Source organism: Protobothrops mucrosquamatus, unplaced genomic scaffold (genome assembly GCF_001527695.2).
Source record: "Protobothrops mucrosquamatus isolate PMUCROS unplaced genomic scaffold, P.Mucros_1.0 scaffold2928, whole genome shotgun sequence".
NCBI classification, from domain to species: domain Eukaryota; kingdom Metazoa; phylum Chordata; class Lepidosauria; order Squamata; family Viperidae; genus Protobothrops; species Protobothrops mucrosquamatus.
The window spans coordinates 141399-167046 of NW_015388953.1; the positions used below are offsets into that span (position 1 = coordinate 141399).

Below are 25648 nucleotides of genomic sequence, written 5' to 3' on the forward strand. Positions count from 1 at the left end.
CTTGTTCGTGAAATATTTCCTTAAACATGAGTTCAGAAATGAATTATACAATATGTCTTTACCCCTATCCCTTACTGTCATTCATAAAGAGCACTAAAAATTAAACAGAAAAGCCATGCTTTTAGCCCACAATGACTATGTTTGTATTTAATGAATCCATTGATTTACGAGAAATAGATTATTAATCTAACGGTAATACAATTTTTTTTCTTATTTGGGTTGTTATATTCAACAGAATATGCATCTATATTATAATATTCAAACATTTGGCTGAAATGAGTTTCATAAGCAGGCAGATAAATGTGTTACTTCCTTGTAATTAAAAGCAATAAGGATATAGTGAACAATAAGGAAGCTATTTAAACTTTATAGGAAGAGATAAATATGTGGATATACTGTCCATTTGGAAAAGCTAAATGTATATGCAGGAAAAGTTATATAAGACAAGCTTTTTTTAAAAAAAACAAGTAAAATACAGCAAGGGAGAAAATGGCAATAAAAACTTCAGAAAATTGCTGGTTTCCTTAAAAACTTGATGAGTCTAAAGTTTTACTTGACAATTCTTAAAGTACTTCAAAGGAAAGAGAATCCTGGGCCATCAGAGTAAATCCCAGTGGGGTTTATTTCAAAGTAACCAAGCAGAAATTGTGCAGATTGTCAGAGCAGCACGAATTCTGGGAAACTAGCACTTGAATATTTCATTAGATACGTTGGGGTTTGCTTGGCTTCCAAAAGCTCCTGCAGCAATAAACTCTCTTCCAAGTTGCCAGTAGGATTCTTTGCTGCAACAGCGCAAAAAGATGCTTGCCTTTTCTTGCTTTCTTTGTATCTGCACTAGATGACTAGAACATTTAAAATGTAAGGATTGATATTTTAAAATCATTCCTCACAATCAGAGCACCAGCAATCTTCTCTGCAAATACATTTGGGAGAATCCCAGTAAAATCATCCATGTCATCTTTTCCCTGGGAGAATTTAGTGATGCATCTACATTCCAGTCTCGGAATTATACACAGCTCCCCTCCTTGCTCCTGCAGTTCTGTTTCTCATCATCTGTCAACATAATATAGTAAGTAGGTGTTACTGCAGCAGTGGAATCTAAAAATAATCTTACGTTTGCAACTAATATGAAATCATTCTATGTGAATGTGAGAAGGCAAATCAATGTGTTAGGGACCCTCTAACCCCACAATAGGTTCCACATTAAACCGTTTCCTTTACTCATCTAATGGTTTTCTCCACTGTAAGTGCTCTCAACACATCCTTGAATTAGCAGGAAACTGTACCTGCGTGAAATGTGTTTAGTTCACATTTTAATAAGACAATGCTCAAGATTTTGCAGTCTAGATCTCAACAGCACATGGAATGAGAAACGCCAGGTGTACAAACTGGATTCAGAAGAATCAGGTTCCTGAGATCGCATTGCTAACATCCAGTGGATAATGGGGAAAAAAGGAAGTTTCAGAAAGAAATCTATATTTGCTTTATGCAAGATTCAAAGCTTTTGAGGTGTAACCACAATAAATTGGTCAAAGTATATCCATCAGGTCACGAAGAGTTGGAAGGGACTGAACAATAACAAGTTCTGTGTACAGTGCCTCTGTTCTCAGCTACTGCAAATCCCCCACATTCGTCGAAGATGATAATGGACAAAAAGTAGTATTTTTATTCACTTTTTTATTCACAGGGGAAAATGTTAGCAGTGATATAGCTAAGGACAACCTAAGATTGGCTTTCAGGGCTAAGGACAAGGTGAAAGCAACATTGTGGGGCAAGGCAGAAACAAATATGTTGTGGGGCATCCCTTGATTAGATATAAGCGTAGAAAGGCCCTCATCCAAAATGCAGCTTGCCCATGTTGGAAAGAGGAGCAAGTGTCACTTACTATGGTCAGCCCAAATTAAGCCAACACTTCCTTACAATTGATATTATCCTATGACATTAGCAGGTGGGAATGGGTGTCATAGATTGGCCAGCAAATTTAAATTTAAAAAAATGCTTTAATAGGCTCCAAGTTCTTCGACTTTCCTACTTTGATTTTCAAGGTCAGCTTCTCTGATAAGGAATTCTACTTGTAATGGAAAGCCAGCAGGTGGTAAAGAATAGAAAATCAGGAGATAAAGGCACCCCTCTTTTTAGAATAAAAAAAGTCATACCTTCTAACTGGTAATCTAACTAGTTACCAGCCAGCAAAGTCCATCCTGATAATGCCTTTTAGGTGAGAACTTCTCCAGCATTGCTACCTAATTGTCTCTTAAAATGGCTTTTTAAAAAATTATTTGATGGTGTTCCTCCTAATTCTTCATCATTGCAAATGTTAAATTTTAATTTCTATTTCACTTGCTTTTCTTCTTTTTCTGATCTTGCCACAGAGAATATTTCTAAAAATCCTATTTGAATATAGTTGATCTAAACATTTAATTATCCAAATGGTTGGAAGTAAGGATTGTTTTGCTAAACATAAATTATATTTAAGTTAATGTTAAGCAGAAATAAAATTAATAAATGTAATTTGATATTTCAAACAAATTTAATAATTAAATTCCAATGGTCACCATTAGAATGTCACAGTCATGTGATCTTAATTTCCAATGTTCCCTGCCACCTTTCCACAAGCAAAGTCATTGGGAAGCCGGCAGGAAGTTGGAAGTTGCTATCACTTGAGTTCCTCTCTTAATTATTTGCTTCTTGATTGCAACTGAGACTGCCATAATTGCTGTTGCTAAGTGATGTGATTACATAATGTCACACTTTATAACTGCATCATTTAGCAATGAAAATTCTGGTCCCAATTGCCATTGTAACCCGAAGACTATTTGTATGTTTAAATATCATTATAGTTTGTCAGAAAAAAATAGGTCTCTTTCAAACAAAGAGGCACTTTGGAGTATTTTAAACAACTCTCATGCAACACTCATACAATATAACACACCCTGTATTAACTACCTTTCTATGATATGTAATTTCTATGGGTGCTGTAATGCCAATATTAATTATGAGAGCACAGAATCTGTAACTGTGAAGTGTTTAACAAGTCACTGGTGCAACCTCAAGTTTAAAGCAAGGTTGGCTATGTGATATTGTGCTATTTTTAACATGTATATTTGTATTTAATCTTGCTTTCAGAGTCACCCTCTTGACAATTAATTAACTGAGCAACTGTTGAAGCTCTATCCTCTCAGGTTTAGCTGTGACTCTGGAGACAAAGAGTGTGCTGTTAATTCAATTAAATTTGATGGAATAGGATAAGCTTGTCTGGGGGATCTAGAAAGATCTAGACTTATGATGCTTAATTGGCAATACATACACCCATTAGAAATAAGAGAATCTTTATAAACTGTAAAATGTGCTTAAGAGAATTTTTTTATTTTACTGTTATTGTAAATAGGACCAACATTTTTGATAAAATGATGTTGGGACATAAGTAATTCTCATATGTTTATATCTTTACAGCACAACCTGTAAATACACCCCCAACCTGATGCCCCCAGCTGTCTTTTGACTGGGCCCAGAATTCCCAGCCATGCTAGTTTGAAATTGTAATCTTTGCAATTCCAATATGTATGGAGAGCATTAAGTTCAGAAAGCAATCCATTTTTGGCAAGACATAACAATCCACCTGAAACATCTGGTAAATGGATCCCATGCTGTAAGGCCTGAATAAATTAAATTCTATAACCTACTCTATACAATGTTTTTAATGTAATGACACAACCACTGAAAAGTAATTGGTGCTTTTCTCATGGATTTGCAGCAGTGTTTCCCAGAATTTTCGGATGGTCATTGCTTAAAATTCTGGAAGCGGAACTCGACACATCTATAAATGACCATGATTAGGAAACACTGAATTACAAAGTCATTAGGACAGTGTTTCTCAACCTTGACAATTTTAAGGCATGTGGACTTCAACTCCCAGAATTCCACAGCCAGCAATGTTGGCTGTGGAATTCTGGGAGTTGAAGTCCACATGTCTTAAAATTGTCAAGGTTGAGAAACACTGCATTAGGAAGTCATGTATTCAGCTGTTACATAATTTTTTAATTTACTGGCTAGCCCCATGAGGTCAGAAATGAAGCAATTTACTTGATTAGACAAAGCAAGAATATCATCCTAGTTTTTTCTTTTTAGTTATTCTGTAAAAATGATATTAGAAACTCGAGCAGAAAGTTCTGGTCAACAACATTCATCTTATTCAAGAAGATAGTAAATAATCAATTATTGTGTTCCCTTTTCCCTAATAAACACATTTTTCTACCCAAATTTCCAGCTTCATTCCCTTCCCCCCAAAAGCATCCACTTACATGGTTGCGCCAGTTCCCCTTGAGTTTGGCACAAGACTGATTAAGTTCTGTAATTCTGAGTTTAGGCAGGATTACATAAAGCTGGGCTGAAGAATGTTATTATTCATGAAAACATTCATGTATGATTAGTCCTTGACTTACTACCATAACTGAGACCAGGTTTTCTGTTGTCAAATGAGGCGGTTAAGTGCTGGATTTTATGACTGTTTTTTGCCCTAGTTCTTAAGTGAATCAGCAGTTTTTAATCACACAGTCAAGTGAACCACTGACTTTGATTAGAAGTCGGCGAGAAAGGTCATAGATGGCCATCACATGACCCTGGGATGCCGCAACCATCATAAATATATGCCAGTTGCCAAGCACCTGAATTTTGAGCACATGACTGTGGCAACGCTGGTTGTTAAGTGTGAAGACTGGTTGGAAGTCATTTTTTTTCAGTGCCATTGTAACTTTGGCTGCTAAACAAATGGTGTAATTTGAGGACTACATGCAGCTTTCTTGCTAGCAGTACAGCCAGTGCTTCCATTGGCTGTTTAAACTTCCCAGTTTAATCTACACCCCTAGTATCCCCTAGAGCAGGGGTAGACAACCTTGGCTCTTTTATGACTCGTGGACTTCAACTCCCAGAATCCCTGAGCCAGCCATACTGGCTTAGGAATTCTGGGAGTTGAAGTCCACGAGTCATAAAAGAGCCAAGGTTGCCTACCCCTGCCCTAGAGATTTACCATCCAAATATTAATGAGCTTCCAAATTGCTTCTGAGCAGTTATGTCATGTAACCGAGTTCAAATGATTTAGGATGGTTTAAAAAAAGAAGAAAGAACTTGAAAATAATCGCTGCGCTTTGGGGAATAAGCATTTTTAGAAAACCCAAACATGATTTTCCCTGATGGGGCCCAAATAGCTGGTGATTCACTAAGAACAGAATCACAGGACTGCTATGGGTAGGTTTATGAATGTGTTGGCTTTGTGTTTGTATCTTTTCTTTTTTTTAAAAAAAAAAGCCAAATCTATATTGACATAATTGCCATTGGCTCCAAAATAAATGTATGTTATCATTCTCCTGTTTGCTTTTACATAATTTTGTGTAACACTCGGAATACTGATCAAAAGTCTCTCCCTCAAAGGATAAATAAGCTCAGTTTGGTGAGTAGTTTGATGCGGTGGCAAAGGTGCTGGCCTAGAACAGGAGACTGTTCTGGTCTCACCTTAGGCATGAAAACTGGTTTGAGTGACCAGTCACTCTCTCAGCCCAACCCACCTCATAGGGTTGTTGAGGGGGAAACAGGAAGCAGGAGTATTAGTTGTTTGTTCCCTTGAGTTGACACTCATTCTTTCTCCCAGGTCCTTGGGAAGGACCTGATAGGTGAATAAAAATGCCAAAACTAGTCTAAACATCTTGATGACTGTGTGACCAACCATAATAATAATTAGAAGTATGGGCCACTTAATGCATCTGAATGATTCAAGACCACAAAGAATAGCTTTACACTGCACTGCACTGCGGAGTAAAATTTGCCTTTCACAATATGCTGTTATCAGCATTGGCTTAAAGAGTGGAGTAGACACATTAATGGAAGATATAACTATCAATGACTAATAGCTGTTATTATCTATAACCGTCAGTATTGGAGGTGGAATGTCACTCAGCATTGGTTGCTAAGAGAGAAAGCTTATTGCCTTCAAGACTTGCTTGTGGATTCCCAAGGTACTAACAGCTTTTGAGAACAGAATCATTAACTAAATAAGCACTTAGTCAGTGGCTTTTTTTTACTGACAAGAAGAGCATATACTTAAGTCTGGAAAAATGGAGATTCTGTAAAACTAGCCCCTTTGGACAATAATATGCAGTTAGTTCTAGATGAATTGCATTCCTTTCGAAGGATCAGCAGAGTTTGTGTGCGCATCCTGATCAGGTAGCAGCAGGAGCCGTAAGCAATATTTACAAGCTCTGGCTTGTAATTATCATTTTGTAGCATTTTAATAACCATTTTAGTTTTAAACAAGGCATCAGTATGACTTGAAAAATCAACCAAGGTTCAGAAAATGGCACAGCAGAGCACAGCAATCACACACAATTAAAAAGTAAAAGGGGAAAAAAAAACACCACTCATAATGACAGTGATGGTTATTTGGAGTACTTGGATGTGGTAACAATTATCCATGCTCTAGATACCTCCAAACTAGTTCTACTGTAAAATGCCTCTGAAATGCAAATATTCAATGCTGATGGGAGTCAGAAAAGTTGAACACATGAGATTGCCTTAAGAAAAAATGGTTGGAAACGGACCAAAGAGAGAAGCAAGCTGGAACTAAGGAGAAACTTCCTAACAGTGAGGACAATTAACCAGTGGAACAGCTTGCCTTCAGAAATCGTGGGCGCTCCATCACTGGAGGTTTTTAAGAAGAGACTAGTCCAGGGGTCTGCAACCTTAACAACTTTAAGACTTGTGGACTTCAGCTCCCAGAATTCCTCAGCCAGCTGTGCTGAGGAATTCTGGGAGCTGAAGTCCACAAGTCTTAAAGTTGTCAAGGTTGCAGACCCCTGGACTAGACAGTCACTTGTCTGAAATGGTATAGGTTCTTCTGCTTGAGCAGGGGACTAGAAGACCTCCAAGGTCCCTTCCAGCTCTATTCTATTCTAAGTTGACTTGAAGGAGTAGTAAGATGATATACTCAGTCATATTAGTGTCCTGGCTACCAATCCATTGCCAAGCCTAATGTTCAGTTCCACAACCCTTAAATACTTAGGACCTGGTTACCTAAAAGTTTTTAATCCATTTGGTTATTTAAACCTACTAGAAAACTTGTTCTCAAATGCATATCCTTAAGATTAGATGTATGTGTACGGTATGTGTCCCTACTGATTCAAGTGCTAAATAATCTCCCAGTTACATGGGAAGGGTGATTTACTGCCATTTTCTTGATCTGCTATCCTTGGCTATCCACCATTCATCTTACACAATTTCTGAGACGCTCCAACCCGAGAGAGATTCTCCTCATAATGCAGGAAAGTCTAGAAATTCTGTTCTATATAAGGAAGCATGGGTTTAGTTCAAAGATTTGTGCTTTCAATGTCAAACTCTAATGTGGAAATTGACTCCCCATACCTCTCTTCTTGCTTTAATTTGGTGAAGAACAAATGTTGGCAGAGGACGCTTCTGCTAGTTTTTCTTCAGTAATTTATAAAAAAGTAATAAATGTCAAACACCCCCCAATAAATTTTTAAAAAATTGCTTCTCCTTTGAATGTTAAAAGGACTTGGACTTTTAAAAAGAGCAACGCTATACAGATTAAACCTTTAGTATGGTAAATTTGAACTTGAAAAAAATGTTCACTTACAAAAGCTTAGAATTTTAAAGCATTTAGGTTTTTATCAATAACATGGCTATTTTTTTTAAAAAAAAAATTGGATAGAAGTATACATTTATTTAACATGGTTAAGCATGTATAACCAATGAACCAGACTGGATTTCCATACAGCAAAATCAGATACTGGAAAAATCCACCCTCGCTAGAAAATGATAAAAATAGAATCTTCAGCCTGTGAGCTTGAGAAACAAGTTAGGCCTATAATCTCCTAAAGCAGTAGTTCTCAACCTTTCCTATCTTCCCATCATTCATTCTATCAAATTACTTGGGTCCCACTATAAATAAACAGGCATTTTTCCCAAGGATAGAGGAATGAATGAAACTTTATCTGTATCTATTTCTCTATATGGAGATACACACACACACACACACACACACACACACACACACACACACACACACAGTGATTCCATTTTACTATCATCTGAGGTAAAGCGTAAACTCTCAAATTTAAATGACTAATTCCTTATCTGTCCTGATGTCTGCATACGACTGACTTGAGAACTCTTGTAAACTACAAATAACATGCTTTTAAAGTATTCGTTCTGGAGAATAACTTTTTCACAGACACTGATAATTTCCTAAAATTAGCACTTTCCTTTGTAGAGCACACCAAAAAGCAAATGCAACCATTAAAATCCTAGTTTTCCAGGCTTCTTGTTGGATGTCATAAACTGCAGTTTCTCATGTTGTTCAGCAAAGTTCTTCTCACTTCCCCTGCAATCTGGTGTGCATCCTTTCAGATTCTCATTGAATTCAGTGGAGCTTACTTGCAGATATGTAGACAATAGATTTTACACTTAACTACTTGTCCCCAGCCATTTTTAGCATTGCTGTCTTTATTGAAGTGAAAGAACCAAACCCTCCCCCAAAAGAGAATTGGTTATAAAGCCTGGTGAGATTAGCAGTATGCTAGCTGATGGCTGGAGTGTACTAACCCATAAACCACGGCTTGTAAATCATGTAACATGCATAGCCCAAACCAAAGCATAATATGACCTAGGTCAGTCATTCATGCTTGATATTAATATATAACAATGGCACTGCCTTCAAATAACTCATCCCTGAATGAAGAATGAAGTTCTGAATTTAGACAACTGAATTCTGGAGTGATATTTAAGATAGGAATTAATTTGTAACTGTTGCTTAGAGAGGAAGCTTAAGTTATGGTAGAAATGGATAAGTTTTTGGAGGGTAAAGAGGAAAGAATGGAGGGAGCAGAGCAATAGAAATATTAATTAGGGTAAAAAGATGGCAGTGGCTTAATAGGAAGACACTCGGTGCTTTCATATATACAGACAATATACCAAAAGCTTTTTAAAGAACAGAAATGCAGAACTCAATTAGCCAACCACCTAGAAAAGATTACATACAGGAGAAAATGGCAGGAATTGAGATAGTGCCTTTACAGCTTCAAAAAATGCAGCATGTACACATAGCCTTCGATGGACTAAGGTTACTAGCTAGTCCACGATTTCCCAGCTGAAGAAACCTTCAGGTTTTGATTTTATACCCAGGCCTCCCCTTATTTCGAAATAACTTTACATATTTAAGGAAGACATTTACTTTGCCCTTTGTATTGTTCTAAAAAAACGCGCTGGCTTTGAAAATTACTTACTAAATAAAATGCTTTTATGGATCTTAAGACCATATCCTATTGTTCTTATTTTTATTTATTTGGTGCCTTTGAGTCATTGTTGACTCCTGGCTACTGCCTAACAAGTCTGTGCAGTTTTCTTGGCAAGGTTTTTCAAAAATGATTTTGCCATTGCCTTCTTGCTAGGGCTGAAAGCGACTGGCTCAAGGTCACCCAGCTGGCTTTGTGTCTAACATTGGATTACAATTCAGTCTCCTAATTTCTGGCCTGGTGCCTTAACCACTGCACCAAACTGGTTCTCTTTGCTCTTGCACAGTGACTTATTTATGTGGCATTTCCTGAAACTATTCCCAAGTTTTGTGCCAAATCAGAACATCTACACATTCCAAGAGTTTTCTTTGCACCTCTTTTCTGTCAGAAATCCATTTATATTTAATGTTCAATAAGGATGCTGTTTTCAACCATGAGGTTTCATTCCATTAATCTGTTAAGGTTTGTATTTGCTAGCAGCAACATTCCCCAACATTCTTCCCCAGATTTGATTGACACTTTTGCTGTTTTATTTCCCCTTACTTTTGCTTACTGCAATGATTTATTCCCAGGATAGCTTTAAAATAAATTTAAGTACCAAATCATAGCTGTTTGCTTGAATTAATCCTGGTTTTGTAGTAGGTTTTAAGAGAACATACTATTTTTGTACTGGCAGGTTGTAGCTTTTGATGCACAAAAGATCAGGTAGATATAAGTTGATAGGAACAAGCACCATGAATTAAAACAAATCAGCATGAATAATCTATACGTAATGACTGCATGCAGGTGTTACATCCCACCAGAATACATGTTAAATATTTATAATTTCAATTCCTATTAATTAGCACCTTGTATCCAGAAGACATCAAGATCTCAGTATTACTTGTACAATATATTATGTTTACTCTTTTGTATAAAATAAACAGATTGTAGTTCATATAGAATCTCAAGAATTCAAAGAGATTAAAAAGCAAGAAGGAAATAAAGGGTCCAAACATTATTTATAATCTTAAATGTCATAAGGTACGAAATACGGATAGAAAATTTTAGAATATGGCCATATTCCACTGTTTTTATAACATTTCAGAATAAACCCCTCTAGCTCGTGCAGCATATTTATTCCAAGAAGTGTGCTCCATATATGTTCGACTGCCATCGATGTACTGTAAACAAAATCACAGGTATTGGCCTAGCATATTGAGCCTAGCGTTCCTAATTTTGATAACCTCGAATGTACTTTTAAAGTATGAAGATAGCATTTGCTTCAATTTCGGAAGCTATAGTTTGCCAGACAAAATAAATGGTTGAAAAGATGGTTTCAGTGCTTTATGTATGTAGCTTACTGCCCTTTGCTAGAACTGCTAATTTTGAATGCACAATAAGATTACTAAGATTTGCAAAGTTATGTAGATAGAGCAAATGTCTACTACTGATACATATTAAATTTTTTCTGGCTAAAAGTATTGCTAGCATATATCATTTTAATAGTGCAGAATTCATAAGATAGCAAATGTGGGAAGGAAAAATGCATAGTGGATTAGACAACTGAGTTTTCTCATTCATGCTGTTACAATGCAGCTCAAATCAAGGGTAATCAATATGCAGACCCCACATATTTTTTCTTGAAATGTTTATTCCAAAATCCACCCCATTGAAACAAAGTCTCCCTTCAGAGGCTGGTATCTTTTCTTCCCCCTTTCACTTGTGTCTCAGATCTGTGGTAATATGTTTGAGGAAAGATTCTCTAAAACCATTATTGGCAAATGATTAGAAAATGAAAAATCCCAACTAGCTTCCCTCCCCTTTAGCCCCAAATATTCCCCAACCCTAAAACATGTCAACCGCGAGAGCGCAAGACTTGGTTTCTTTTACCCTTAATGCTTACATTTAATTTTGAAGCACAACATTGGAGATTGACTCTAAGTTAGCAACAAAAAAATATATATTTACAATTTCTTCAAACAAACAAACAAACAAACCAAAGAAAAGAAAAACACAAAATAACAACCAAACCCTTTTAGACAATAGTGACTTTCTTAGGGAGTTTTATTTAGGGAGCATGTTTGTCTTTTGTTTCTTTTTTAAATCACCAAGTGATTTTATATATAATTTTTCTTTCCTTTGTGTCACCACTTGCCCTCTGAAGTGGTGATCAGTTTAGGCAATGAAGTTTCACAATTACTTTTAAGTCTCTTAAGCCACAGTCATTTGAGGGCCATTTCTGAGAAGGCTGTAGGATAATAAAAGCCTAAACTCACAACAATACCCTCCCCGATCAGTCTGCTGATGCTTTTTCATCCCTCTTGCCGCAGGACGAGATTCCTCCCAGACTAATGCTCCTGTCATGCCAACTTGCTGTAGTTCAGCACTTCTTGGGCTGATCAATGCACATGGAGTTATGAAGGTGCTCCCACTTTTGAGAAAACAAAAACACAAAATACCCAGAGTGTAGAAAACTCAATGTGGGAGTTATCTGGGCAGATGCACTTGAATCTCCTATTTATGGCTATTCTCACCTTTCTCTTGGAAACAAACAAACAAACAAAAAAAAAGCACAAAAAGATTGGTTCTACAATTTTTTTTTCCCACAGGAGCCAACACAACAAGGCAGAAAGTTTCCACTTCTAGGAGATCAGTGGGCATTTTTGCAGAAAAATTCAATTTGCAGCAAAGCTCCTGTATATTGAGGCACTCTGGAACTCATCACACTAGCATTGTCCTCTTGGCAAAGAAGCCTGCTCCTCATATGGAAGTGAGGGGGGAACCATTGGATTTCAGTAGATCTAAATGTTATCTCCCTCACCCCCATCCCCAATAGTGCAGGGGAAGTCAGTCTTCCCCGAGGCTCAGTTGCCACAGCATTCAATGCAATTAGGCTGGGCGATTTGGAGAGTTATGGGTGGATTCCTCCCCCTCCCTTATTGCTTCAGAAGCAGCAGCAAGGGTGCACTGGGTCTTCCTCCAATTCTGCAACCACTCTCCTCCTTTCCCTTGCTGCACAGACACTGGAGAGCTGCTTTTTTTTTTTTTTTTGCCATTTGAAGATCAGAGGGGGAGGCAAGGGGGAGGGCAGTCCAATTTGTGCTATCACTATGGGGAAGAGAGCAGAGTGCAAAGTGTGCATTCAAACCCTGACAAACTCAGACAGCTGGAAGGAGTGTCCAGTCACTCAAGCAGGGGAAAATAAAATAGGGACCCAAAATATTACCTTTCTTTCTAAAGTGCAAAAAGCTCTCTGCTGCCCAAGAGAGAAGTTCTTTGGACCGGCCATTCATTGCAAAGGAAGAGAGGCAGCTAATGGAGCATTAACCCGTCTTCCAGCTCAAGAGCCAACAGTTATGCACCCCCCAGGATGTAGGCATTTGTTCTAGCCAGCATCTCTAAGAATGCTAATTTCAGCAGACGTACGGAACAATAGAGACCATTTCTGCTGGTGTTAGAAATCCCAATGGATGCCCCTGAAGCCTTCAAGCTATACTGCAGCTTTTTCTCTACACAAGTGCTGCCATCTTTTCATAGCAGGAAAGGTAGAACATGCTTGTCTGACACCTTCTCCCTTTTCTGGGATAATCTAGGATAAGAACATGGCTCCCTTATTCTGAAAGTTCCGCCATCCCCTCACTAGCTTTAAGTTGGGAGATGCCTGCGAGCTAAACTGAGGGCACACGGAGAGACCCTCACCGCAAAACAGGCATCCCTACTGCTGACACTGCAGCTCTGAGTAATCAGCACAAAGCAGTAGCTGCCCATTCAGCTGCTGGTGAGTGAAAAAAGGAAGCTTAGCAGAATGTGGTGGGCAAGAGCAGTTACGCTCAAGTCTTAGTAACTCTGAAGACTTAGTAACAAATTGTATACCATGACAGTACAGAAACAGGGAACAGAAATGCACCTGTTTTGTACTATCCAGGTCAAGTTTCCCATAATCTGATGAGGAAGTATAATCTGTTTTCACAGGATTTATGAGAAGGGGAAAAGGTGGAGAGAAAAGGTCATGTTCCCCCTGAAAAAGTGGCTACAAAAATTAGAGCATGTAGCTGATGAGCAAGTACCCCAACAAGAGCGATTGTCCATCTCTTCTTGCTGCCACTTACTCAACTGCCTGGTGGGATTTTCTGGTTTACAGAAGTCCCAAGTAGAGGAGGGTCATTGCGATCACAATCAGGCTGGCATCTCTCCTGACTGTAGAGATGGGGTAAACTGAGGGAGGATCTGCTCTCCAAGAGGGGTTTGTCTGGGATTTTTCCTTCTCTTCAGTCTTTCTGTGGCAAATTTCTAGCTGATTTTTTGGATCAGCTTTTCATCTGACAGGCAATAGAGGCTGTTGATTGACAGGTCTGAAATGAAGTGCTCGCAGGCCTTACGGGTGATCTGTTTGCAGCCACGCAGATCTATCAGAGTGACATTAGAGATGCGTCGCAGGTACAGCAGGGACTGGTCTGTGAGCTTATTGCAACCTATGGAAAGTAAGGCAGTATGAGACATATAATATTCATTTCTTGATTCAATTTTATCCTGCCTTTATTACTTTATAAGTAACTTAAGGTGGCAAAGAAACATAACACTCCTTTTATACCACCTATTCTCCCCACGATCCTGTGACGTGAGTGGCTGGCCCGAAGTCACCCAGCTGGCTTTCATGCCTATTTTGGGACTAGAACTCAGTCTCTTGGTTTCTAGGCCAGCACCCTCACCACTACACCAAACTGGCTCTCATGCTCACTTCTTCAATGTGTTAAATATTACAGAGCAGGAGAGATATAAATGCACAACAGTACTGAAGCACACATTTAAAGGGTAATTCTCCATTAGCTGTTCTTAATCTTTCATACAGTCTGATCTCCAGATCAGTTTAAGCATCTAACAGAACAGTTCTTCAAGCTGACATAATTAGCAATTAGACAAGCTGTTATGGAATGACCATTTTGTTAAGGATTATTTTCCTCCTGGGGTGTATGTCAAATTTTTTTTATTGAATGTGGATGTGCAACAATCAGTAAAATGCTTGTACTATATATGGAATTTAATTTTAACATGCTACTTCAAATGAATTTCTTAAAAATATTTACAATTGAATATTATCCAAGTTCAAATACATGCAGATTAAGTTTTATCTCTGGTGACTGTTTTGCTATATCCACATTTAATAAAGACTGGAGGAAAAGCCCGTGAAATATGGAAGATAAGCATCTCAGACTTTCATGGGACTTTGGGTTCAGGAGAAAAATGTCATAGCTTTGTGACTTGGAGTAAAAGAAGTCACCATCTGCTTGAAATTGCCCTCTTCTGCAACCATAGGGCAAAAAACTAGAGGGCATTCAGGTTAGTGGTTCTTGCCAGGGCAGAGATGTATTTTGAAAAAGTGCAAGTGCACATACCTGCCATATTAATTTCAGTGAGTGAGTTTCGTGTGGAAGATCCAACAGCTGTTAACAGGTTGGCTGACTGGTCTGTAAGGTGATTGCAGTGACCAAGATCAAGTCGTGAGAGCGCAGGCATGTGGCGAATGATGAGCCGGAGTGTGACATCAGTAATATCCAGCCCGGCCAATCGGAAGTCTATCATGTTACGGAGTTTGCTGCGATTGTCTTGACCTATTATATAATACATAATAACATTGAAAGGGCACAAAAAACGAACATTGTATATTTCAGCCCCAAACTTCCCCTTTTAAATCTCTTACTCATTAGCAATCTGTCTGCCACCCATACATTATCCAGAAATTCCTGCTGTATGAAAATGACAAAGAAACATACTGGGTTTATCTGATGGAGGTGTCAGCAAGTCCCGAATCTGAGGATCCTTGATTCCTACTGCCCACCGAAGATCGAGGGTCCTGAGAAGGGGGCAGGTAGAGGTACTGAGAGCAGATACTGCTGACCAGGAGCAGCCTGCCAAGATGAGGTCTTTGAGGCCTGTTGAAAAATGATAGACAGACGCATGTGAAAATATTTTATATAATTTTCCATATCTGTTTGGAAATCATTTTCCATAGTTATTCCAGGACTCTAATTACTAGGCTTCTACTTTGAGCCTTCATTCCAGGTTATAAATAGTGTGAGGCAATAGTAGACCATTGCTGGGGTCCACAGAATAAGAATGGTATCAGTATTATAAGAACAATGCTTCTTTGATAATCCATTAACATTTGCCTCACAGCTTATTAAGAGTTAGGCCAAGTAACAAATCCAATCTATGACTATCTTTGGGAAAGCAAAGGAACACTACATGATATTCAGAATCCTAAAATGTATTCACAACCAATCTTAGTGATCGACTATCACAGGAGAGCAATCTGTTCAATGGGGAACCTTTAATGTGAGGCTATGATAGAAAGATGCATCCAACTTGTTAAAGGCACTTACCTGGTAATCTGTTGATGAGCCAGGTAAGCTGTTTTCTAGAAATATTGGTCCAGCTGAGGTCAAGGCTGACTGGTTGCCTCCTGATTATACCACCAAGAGCCATGGGTGTGATGGATTTGTATCTGCTTAAGTCAATCTTTGTCCACAATCTCCTATCACCGCACCTATCAAATATATTGACTTAGATATAGAACATACTTTCCTACATCGCTTATAACAGGGGTTCTCAACCTTGGCAACTTTAAGACTTGTGGACTTCAACTCCCAGAATTCCTCAGCCAGCCAAGCCAGCCAAGCTGGCTGAGGAATTCTGGGAGTTGAAGTCCAGAAGTCTTAAAGTTGCCAAGGTTGAGAACCCCTGGCTTATATATACTTAAACAGTTCCTGACAAATCTGCAACAGCTATCTTTTGGGGCAAGACTAAGGTTATCATAGTGTAGTGGATCAATATTTTCTTTGAAACAAAGTCTAGATAGGAAAGATATAGCTTGAAGTATGATATGGATATATAGCTTGTTTTTTTCTGTCTTCCATTTCTTCACCATATATATATATATTTATTTATGCTTTTGTTTTTGATATGTGAAAGTTAAGTTTTTCTATTTACAAAGATAAGTTTTACAGTAGTTAGATCACTGCTGTACAATAATCCTTCAAACAGTGCATTTGGATCTATGAAGCTTTGTAGTGATTAGAACAATTTTGTCTGGATAATTGTTGACACATTTACTCCCTCCCAATCCCTGTAGATGATAGATGGATGGATGTTCACTACATATGAAAATATCTTATTCAAAGCATGAAGACAGAAAACTGGAAAAAGTCAAAATGATGGTTCATGCTTGTTGTTTGACTTCAACCTAAATATAAACTTAGCAGACAACTTTGTCTCCCAAAAAGTAGAGAAGGAAACTAGGGGATCAGCCATATTCGACTTAATTCTCACGTAACAGAGAAGAAATGATAGAAGGTGTTGAAACCACAGGAACCTTGGGGGGGGGAGTGACCGTGCAATATTGAAATTCAACATTATGCAAGCACAAGCAATAGAACACAGTCAAACTTGGACTTTAAGAGAGCTAATTTCAACAAACTTAGAGAAAGCTTGGGAAGGATTCAATGGATGAGAATCCTCAAGGGGAAATATAAACCAGTTCCTGTGGCAAGTTGAGATAGGATGTTTTTTCCCAACAAAGAGACTGAAGAAGCAGGTCTGAAACTTATGCAGAGACCAAAGAATTGTGTAGCAATACACCCAGATCGAATATTTCAGTTGAAGAGATTTGTAATGTGAGCTCATACAAATTCTCAGTGTATAGCTACATATTCCAGTATTAAGTACTGTACTTAAAAGCTCAGAGCTAGCTTTTTTCACTGAAAGAAGACTGAACAAAGAATCAAAGCAAAGTTCTTTAAATATAATTTGCTGATAGAACAGAAACATCTTTACTTTGATTTATAAACATTTGAACACAAAACTCAGAATTCAGGGAGTTTAAAATGCACCAGATGGCAGTTCTCCTTAGAATATTATAACATATTTAAGTCATGCCTAGACTGTGACATGCAAAATATTACACGAGATCAGTCCAGAATATATGCTTCCAATGAACATGATTCCATTTTTAGCTATTACTAGCAAAAACAGTTGCTTATTACCTGTACATTTTTTTTTCCAAATTGTCACCCGAGCATGGAGGCAATATGTACACATTAGATATTGTGTATAGACAAATATTGTTGCATTAATCTTTGTTCCTTTTTTGTATACCCATTTCTGCTTATACATAAATCTGTCAGTTGAGGCCCAGCAAATACAACCCGATCTAAGGTTTTTTTTGAGGGGTATGCAAGGATTGTGTAAGACACTGAAAAATAAAGGCATTACCAAAATGAGCGATAAAAGCTGCTCTGGCAGCAATTTCTGTACACTTACCATTTGTACCAGGTTTTGCATACACGCATACATTCACAAAGCTCCTTGCGAGTAAGGTATCGGAAGACAGACATCCACACTTCCTTTTGCATCCAGATTTCCTCACTATCTGATGCCCTGCCCCCCTGTCCATTTAGCCTGGCTGCCCCATTTTCCTCAGCATTCTCTTCTTCTTCATCTGCACTTTCATCTTCCTCTTCCTCCTCTGCTGCTTCTTCATCTCCACCCCGCTGGGGTGTCCTGGCTGAACTTTGGCGCATGACCACACGGGGGGAGTGTCTCAGATTAGTGGAGGCAGTGATAGCCTGCAACTTGGGTACAATTGAAGTGCCATGCACGTCTTTGGTAGGTCTTTGCAATGTGACTGTGAGATATGAACCATGAAGCTTGGCTTTTTCAACCTCTGAAAGCTCTTTCTTGCCACTAGGGTTGTTTTCCTTTTCCCGCACAACTGTACGTTCTGTGCCCTGTAGTCGAAGCATCTGTCGTCTCTTAAAGCGTTCATCCCGACTGGCACCATGATGGTCACTAGGACCCGCCCCTGGAGAGGACCGCGTCACTATGCTTCGAGGTGAGACAGGATCATGGATCAGCTGCAGCATTGGGGTAGGAGAGTGGGGTGGTGGAGTCAGAGGTTCCTCACAGCTACGCAAGGGACGCAAGACTTTGGCTTGAACTGTGTCATCATCACCATCATCCATTTTCCGTTTCTAAAAAGTGAATGATATTGTTATCATTTAAATATTGAGCCTTGCAATTAATACTATAGATCAGGGATAAGTATGATAATCAAATCTTTTTCTATGGTTGCCAACCAGAAGCCTACATTTTTTAAAACTAGAAAAATAAATGAGAATGGGAAATACACACTACATCAGTGGTTCTCAACCTTTTTAATGCCGCGACCCCAAGTGGTCGTAAGTCGAGGACTAAACCGGTCGTAAGTCGAGGACTAAACCGGTCGTAAGTCGAGGACTTTCCCTGCCCGGGAGCGCCGCACATGCGTGGTTCCACCCCCTGCGCCGGCCGAGGCGTAGCTGGCAAGCGGCAGAGACGGAGCAGGCCGACCACCAGCTGGCCCAGCCCAAGGGAGGTAAGGCACCCGCCGGAAAAGGGGGAAAAAATGGCGGACAAAAAAAATGGCGGACAGCCTTGCTTGGCGACCCCCGTGAAATGGTCGATCGACCCCAAATGGGGTCCCAACCCACAGGTTGAGAACCACTGCACTACATTAAAAGGTTGATGGTTGGGGTTCCCAGCGCAATGCTTAGTATACTAAAGTATCAGCAGAGATTGAGAACTCCTCTTTGCACCTTGATGCTTTCAATTAACAAAAATACTAAATGTGTTCTTTTCCCTTAGGGAAAGTGCAAGGATAGCAGTATAGTGTGTGATATTGAGAGCAAAAGGAGAAAAGACAGGCTGTGTCATCACTCTTCACTTCCTGCGTGCACAGAAAGGAAGCAGAGATAAAGTTATGTGGCTGGAGCATGAAGAAAAGGAAGCACAAAGGAAAGAGGGCACACTGCTGTACTTAAGAGGCTTGTTCTGTGAAAAGAGTTGCCAATTCCTTAGCAGGAATAACCTGCTAAATTACCAGCTATGCAAACATAGCTGCTATAGAATGTTTAGAGTTTTGAGAATGCTTGATTATAAGTACAGAAGAAAGGCTCTGTATTTTTGTTGAGAGCGTTATTTTTATCTTGTTTTTCCTTAGCAGACTTTGCCTTTTCTTTCATTTGGTTTCCCTGACTTTTCCCATTGTTTCTCCTTATCTCCACAGGTTTCTACTGCAGTACTTTTTTATTTCCCTCCTCATCACTCCCCCCCCCACCCTGCTTTTCTGTTTTTTCCCTTCCCCTTCCTGCTATTCCCAGACAAGAAATTAGAGAGTGCAAAGCACAAAATTCTTTCCTTCCTTCTCCTTTTGTAACTGGTAATATTCATGAAAGTGATTCAAGTTGTTCCTTTACTGCTTTAACCCTTTGACATATATGTTTAATGCATTATTAAAATTCCTGTTCTTCACAAAGATTGCCTTTCTAGCTTATATATTTTTTCCTTTGTGAAATAAAATGGAAACAATTTGGACTTCCATCTTTGACCATTGATTAAGCATAAGGATCTATAGATGTAATGCAAATTATGTTATTTCTGTTTCATATTAATTTATTAACATTTAGTTCTATGGTAGAATTACACCTTATTTAGGGAGAAGCTCAGATAACTACATTAAGACCTATATTATTGCAGTCATCATTTATTTAGAACACTTCTATATCTGCCCATCTTTCAGCCAACTCTGGGTGGTTCTTGATCAAAAATTAAAAGTCATATAAAATCATTTTAAAAATAATAAATAAACAACCGGTCAATACATATAATATTACGACAATAAAAATCTGGTGCCCATCCCTGTTAACGTGCCATTATTGAATCCTCTACCTACACTTGGGGGGAAAGCCAGGTCTTTAGAGCAGGGCTTTTTAACCTTTTCACCCATTGTACCACTTTTAGGATATGGCAACATCAGAGTACCACCAGTCGCCTAGCAAACTTGATGACCAAAAAAAAAAAAAAAAAGAAAAAAGAAAAAAAGTGATAAAGTACAGCTAGTCCTCGACTTACAACAGTTCGCTTACTGACTGTTCGACGTTACAATGGCACTGAAAAAAGTGCCCCCAAGCCACAGCCGAGCAAGACACCTGCCTGCCCACCCGGCGGCGCTCTTCCTCCTGTCCGAGGTTTTCATTGTTGTGAGCATTTCTGTGGACGATTGGCAGTGGGGGTGGGGTGGGGGGTGTTTGGTTTTTATCCCCCCCCCCGTCTGCTGGGTTGTTGCAGCAGGTTTTGGTCACTTCACATGACCCTGGGACATTGTGACCATCATAAATATGAATCAGTTGTCAAGCATCTGAATGTAAATCACAAGACCCTGGAGATGCTGCAACATTCCAGCTGATTGGCGCTTCTTCTGGGCTCAGCAGAAGCGCCAGGATCAGCGCTGAGCTCCAGCTGGAGCCTGGTGCTGATCCTGGGGCTTCTGCTGAGCCCTGACAGCCCTGCAGCTCCAGCCATCTCTCGCTCAGGCTTGTGTGGTGCTGCCACCAGTTCAGCTCATTCCCCTCCCCCGCTACCATTTTTCTAGGATGGTCGCGTACCACCTGCCAGGTGCCAATGTACCACAGGTGGTACCCGCACCACTGGTTGAAAAGCCCTGCTTTAGAGCCTTACAGAAAGCTAAAAGGGTGGAAGCCTGTCAAACTTCAGGGGACAAAATGTTCCATAGGGTAAGGGCTGCCATGGAAAAGAAATGTTTTCTAGCTCCCATTAAATGACAGTATTTGGGAAAAGGGACCAGGAGCGTCCTGACCTATCTGACCGGGTCAGACTAGTACTGCGTTTCTCCAAAAATATGACCTGGTCTTATTTTGTTTTGGCCTCCAAAAGAGGCACCAGGCCTTATTTTCAGGGGGTCTTTTCCACGGTTGTACCTCACAGCGGCGGCAACGACAGCCCCACCCAGCTGGCTCACTTCTTCTGCGGCTGCTCGTCACCGCTCACACGCATCACCCCCAGCCTCCATTTGCTGTCAGAGGCCTTCAGGAAATGCTTCTACAGCTAAGAATGGAGTTCTGGATTGACGCATGCGGCACCCGGGCCTGCATTTCACCATCAGAGCCTTCTGGAAAGGACCGGCAAGGTGAGGCAGGTGTCGATTCATGGGAGGCCTGGTTGCAACGGTAAGTGGGTGCAGGGTGCGGTTCCACCCCCCACACCAGCTTGATTTTTAGGCGTGCACCTTGCCCCAAAAACTAGGGCTTATTTTGTGGGTAGGGCTTATATTAGGCCCACCCCAAAAAAATCATTATTTTTGGGGTAGGTCTTACTTTTGGGGAAACACGGTAGATATCCTTAGGTAAAGGCGGTCCCCGCAGATAACTTGGCTTCATGCCATATGTATGGTGCTTTAAAGATGATGACCGGTACATTTATTTCCACCTGGAAATGAACTGGAAGTAGTGCAGCTTGCACAATAGAAGTGCTACGTGGGCAAACCTATGAATGCCCATTACTATCCGTACTGCCGTATTCTGGAGCAGTTGAAGCATTGTGGTAATCTAGATGGGAAGTGACTAAGGCATGAATGATGTGAGCAAAGCCTCCAGGTTCAGGAAATGATGCAATTGATTTGTTCATGATAAATTCTTCAAGTTTTTAAGGAAAGCACATTCCACTATCTGTTCTATATGGCAGAGGTCCCCAACCTTGTCCACTTTATGACTTATGGACTGCTGGCTGAGGAATTCTGGGAGTTGAAGTCCACAAGTCATAAAGTGGCCAAGGTTGGGGACCCCTGCTGTATGGAGTCGTAACTTCCCCCTAACTAATTTTTGAAGAAAAACTACCTGTCTTCCATACTATCTGCCTGGCCTGATTCAATCTGGCAGGATTGGTAGTCCCCAGAAGTGTACCTTTTCTGTAGCAGTACCTGTTTGCTGGGATATGATTCCACCTCCAAGATTCAAACAGCCCCCCTTGTATTGATATTTCAAAGGGCCCTCAACATATGGCCCTTTGCCCAGATCTTTGGTGAAATGATTGATGCTCCTTTGCTTCCTCTTCCTTATTCCCATCCAAATTTTTCTCTGCCATCTTTCTTTCTTTTTTTTGCATTTCTTGTTTTGTTACATTTGAAATGTTTTTAACAATTTATTAACCATCCAAAGTTTCTGGGAGTTGAGAGTCCCTATAAATTTAACTGACTGCGACCAGAACCACCTTTCTTCCACAAACCCTTTAATTCATTTGAATACAATATATTTTCTTCTTCCAACTGGCCTCAAATTATCTGTACTGATCATACAAATGTGTATTTTACCTACCATATTTAACCAAAATTTAAAGCGATATATGCTCAAAACTATCTATGCCGAGGTACCAAATATAACTAGGAAGTTTCGATACTGTATAGCATATGTGAGAAGCAAGCCAATTATTCTTCCAGACTGAATTAAAACACAGCTTCTTTGAATTGCTAGTTTAACATACAGACTAGGAAGATGCTCCTTTTTGTCAATATTTAATTCTCCAGCAAATATTCAGGGTATGAGCCAAGTTCTTCCCTTGCTAAACAATACTTCACATACAGTATGTCATAATCAATGGCTCCTACAAGGACTCCTTACTACTATAATCTGAGTTACTTAGGACTGGAATGAAGTATTGGAGGACCACCCAGAGGGCAAATATTCTCCTATTTGGAAATAGGTCTTGTAATGCTCAAAAAGAGATTACCACCGTGGATAGTTTTCACTAGAAGGATCTTTGTTGGGGGTAGCAGGCGCAACAGCCCAACTTTGCAGCTTCTGCACAGTCACGTATTCGCTATTTAATAGTTGGATGCTGATCTCCCCTGGGTAAAATGTCATAATTTACTATATACCCAATTCTCTGTAGATTCCAGGAAGGTCATATGACAAAACTGTGAAGCCATCTGCTTATTATGAACAATGCACAGTATCTCTTGTGCTCATTAATAGATGCAGATATTTTCCGCAGTAGCAACCAAAAGCTCACTTGCGAGTATTATGCACTTCCTGCAAACGGTTCTCAAGACACATAAACCAAGATGCTGCACAAATCTCACCTTCCCAGTCATAAAAGCACATGTAGTGCTCGACTTACAACAGTTCATTTAGTGACCATTTGAAGTTACAAAGCACTGGAAAAAGTGACATGACCATTTACCACACTTATGATCATTGTAGCATCCCCATGGTCATGTAATTTACATTTGGATACTCAACAACTAGTTCATATTTATGACGGTTGCAGGGGTCACGGGATCTCATCTTTTGCTACCTTCTGACAAGCAAAGTCAATGGGGAATTCAAAATTCACTTAACAACCGTGATACTAATTTAAGAAATGTAGCAAGAAAGGTTGTAAAATGGGACAAAACTCAGTTAACAAACTTCTCACTTAGCAACATAAATTCTGGGCTCAATTTTGGTTGTAAGTCAAGGACTACCTGTATTGAGCCCCTCCACATTTGTCTTGTTACTCAAGAGCAGCATACTATGCACAACCAATTAAAAAATATCACTTCTTACCTGGCCTTTCTCTGCCTCATCTCCCTTATAACACTTTGGGCACTCCCAGCAATTTGGCAATTCCTCGTTCAGTAGCCCTTCCCCATCCATCTAAAGAGGAAAGAAAACTTGGCAATAATTTGCAACATGACTCACGTTGGTGTCATTCTTATAGCAAAGTAAATCAAGTTGCCTGTATGGAATTTAGAGCTCCTCACCTGTAAACAGCCAGGATGAACAATTTCATTGCAGATGCAGCACTCCATTAGTTTCTTGTCAAACTCCTGGGAATCTTCATTCTTATCTACCTCTCCACAAAGTGCGCATGTGACAGAATGAGGCAGTCTGGGCTACAAAATAAAACAAGAAATCATACCAGAAAGTTCTATCTGGACTTCAAGGAGAGTTTTGGATTTGGATTCTGGGATATTTTCAAAAAGAATCACAGGTTTCATCCCCTTCATTTGCACAAATCAAAGTTTTACTTCTTTCACAAAGACAACCAATTTTTCCTCCTGTAGCATTACTTACCGCCAAACATTGCCTTAAGATACAAGATTGTTTCATGCGACCAGGCCCTCCAAATTTCTTCATATCTCTGCAGTAATGACACATGCCACATTCACCCTGCAGGCAGGCCTTGCATTTACGACATCGCACCCGCCTTCTTCGTGCACCAGATACTATAGGAGAGACTGTGGGTCTCACAGTTGCAGGTCGTGGAGCTGGTTTCATGGTATGGGGCTTGGTGATAGGGATGGCAGGTAATCTTAACTTTGGCCGAGTCTGAAGCTTGAGCTGTCAGTGGGGAAAAACAGTATTAGATCTAGAGGTTTTTATTTTATTTATTTATTTATATTTGAATTTATATCCCGCCCTTCTCCCGTAGGACTCAGAATACCAAAGATCCTTTTTCTCAAAAAGACCACAATGCAATATGCACAGACATTCAATTGCAGAATAGCTCTAAACATGGGAACAGAAAAAAACAATGCATGGAAAGGGAAAGGGGTTAGGAGTTTTCTCCCAAAGATAAGATGTCTAAATAACAGGATTATTTTATCATTAACTAATTCTAAATTTTGGCAATGATAGAAATCAACACTTTAAAAATACTGCTACGTACATTATCCTTAATTTTATTTTCTGTAATGCATTCCTACAGTCATGGGCATTTGTAGGAATAAAGGCAGCAGCAAGAGTCTGTTTCTTGGTTCTTTAACTGAAATAAGAGGCTGGATTTAACAAAACAACACAGTGGAAGGATTTGTATTTTCAACACAAATTTTCTAGTTATCAGAACAAATATAGAGAACCATTATTTACCTTATCCCTCTTCGGCCACTGGACAATAGGGATTCCAGTAAGTGCCAGTTTGGGATCACTGTTTGAATACTCTTCAAGCAATAGCTATAGCAGAACAGAGAAAATAAAAACATACCTTTAAACTTTATACAGAATTTTAAAATTATTCAATACACTTTTAATATTCATCCTTACAGTAACTTACTGTAAAGATAAATAGTCCCGCATATTAATGAAGATTTTGCATAATGCTACCCCTAATCTACATTAACTATCGAAAGCATATACCATCTTCAGTTAAAAAAACAAAAACCTGTGCAGATATATGGACTTTCTTCACAATCCAATTTTTATTGTTTCCATACTGTTACAGAAAGGAATGTCTAATGCACCAATGCTAAACTATTGTGATTAGACTTACTTTTAACCCTAAAACAGACAATTTGGTCCTAAAACTCGACACCAATTAAGGCTATTTTTTCTAATAACGTTGCTTTAATGTTCATCTGTCTTTCTCATATAGCACTAAATAACCTGAGTCACCAGTCTGTTGCTCAGTGTTAGCAGCACGTGGCTAAAATCATAGGTGACTTTGCATCTCTTCCTAAATGGCTTTTCCTCGTTTCTGATGCTTCTGCTGTCCACCCCACA

At 39.4% G+C, this 25648-nt stretch overlaps 1 protein-coding gene across 1 annotated transcript in view; it reads right to left on the reverse strand.

Moving 5' to 3' along the window:
- Positions 1 to 13559: 13559 nt before the first annotated feature.
- Positions 13560 to 25648, reverse strand: part of KDM2A (lysine demethylase 2A) — a 94535-nt gene continuing 82446 nt past the window's right edge. The window contains exons 14-22 of the mRNA XM_015826007.1: positions 25019 to 25102; positions 24224 to 24490; positions 23911 to 24042; positions 23714 to 23803; positions 17598 to 18307; positions 15662 to 15825; positions 15053 to 15211; positions 14675 to 14890; positions 13560 to 13753 (exon numbers count right to left, since the gene is read on the reverse strand). Of these exons, the coding sequence (XP_015681493.1) occupies positions 13572 to 13753; positions 14675 to 14890; positions 15053 to 15211; positions 15662 to 15825; positions 17598 to 18307; positions 23714 to 23803; positions 23911 to 24042; positions 24224 to 24490; positions 25019 to 25102 (2004 nt within the window). The 3' untranslated portion in view covers positions 13560 to 13571. The remainder of the gene's footprint in view (positions 13754 to 14674; positions 14891 to 15052; positions 15212 to 15661; positions 15826 to 17597; positions 18308 to 23713; positions 23804 to 23910; positions 24043 to 24223; positions 24491 to 25018; positions 25103 to 25648) is intronic.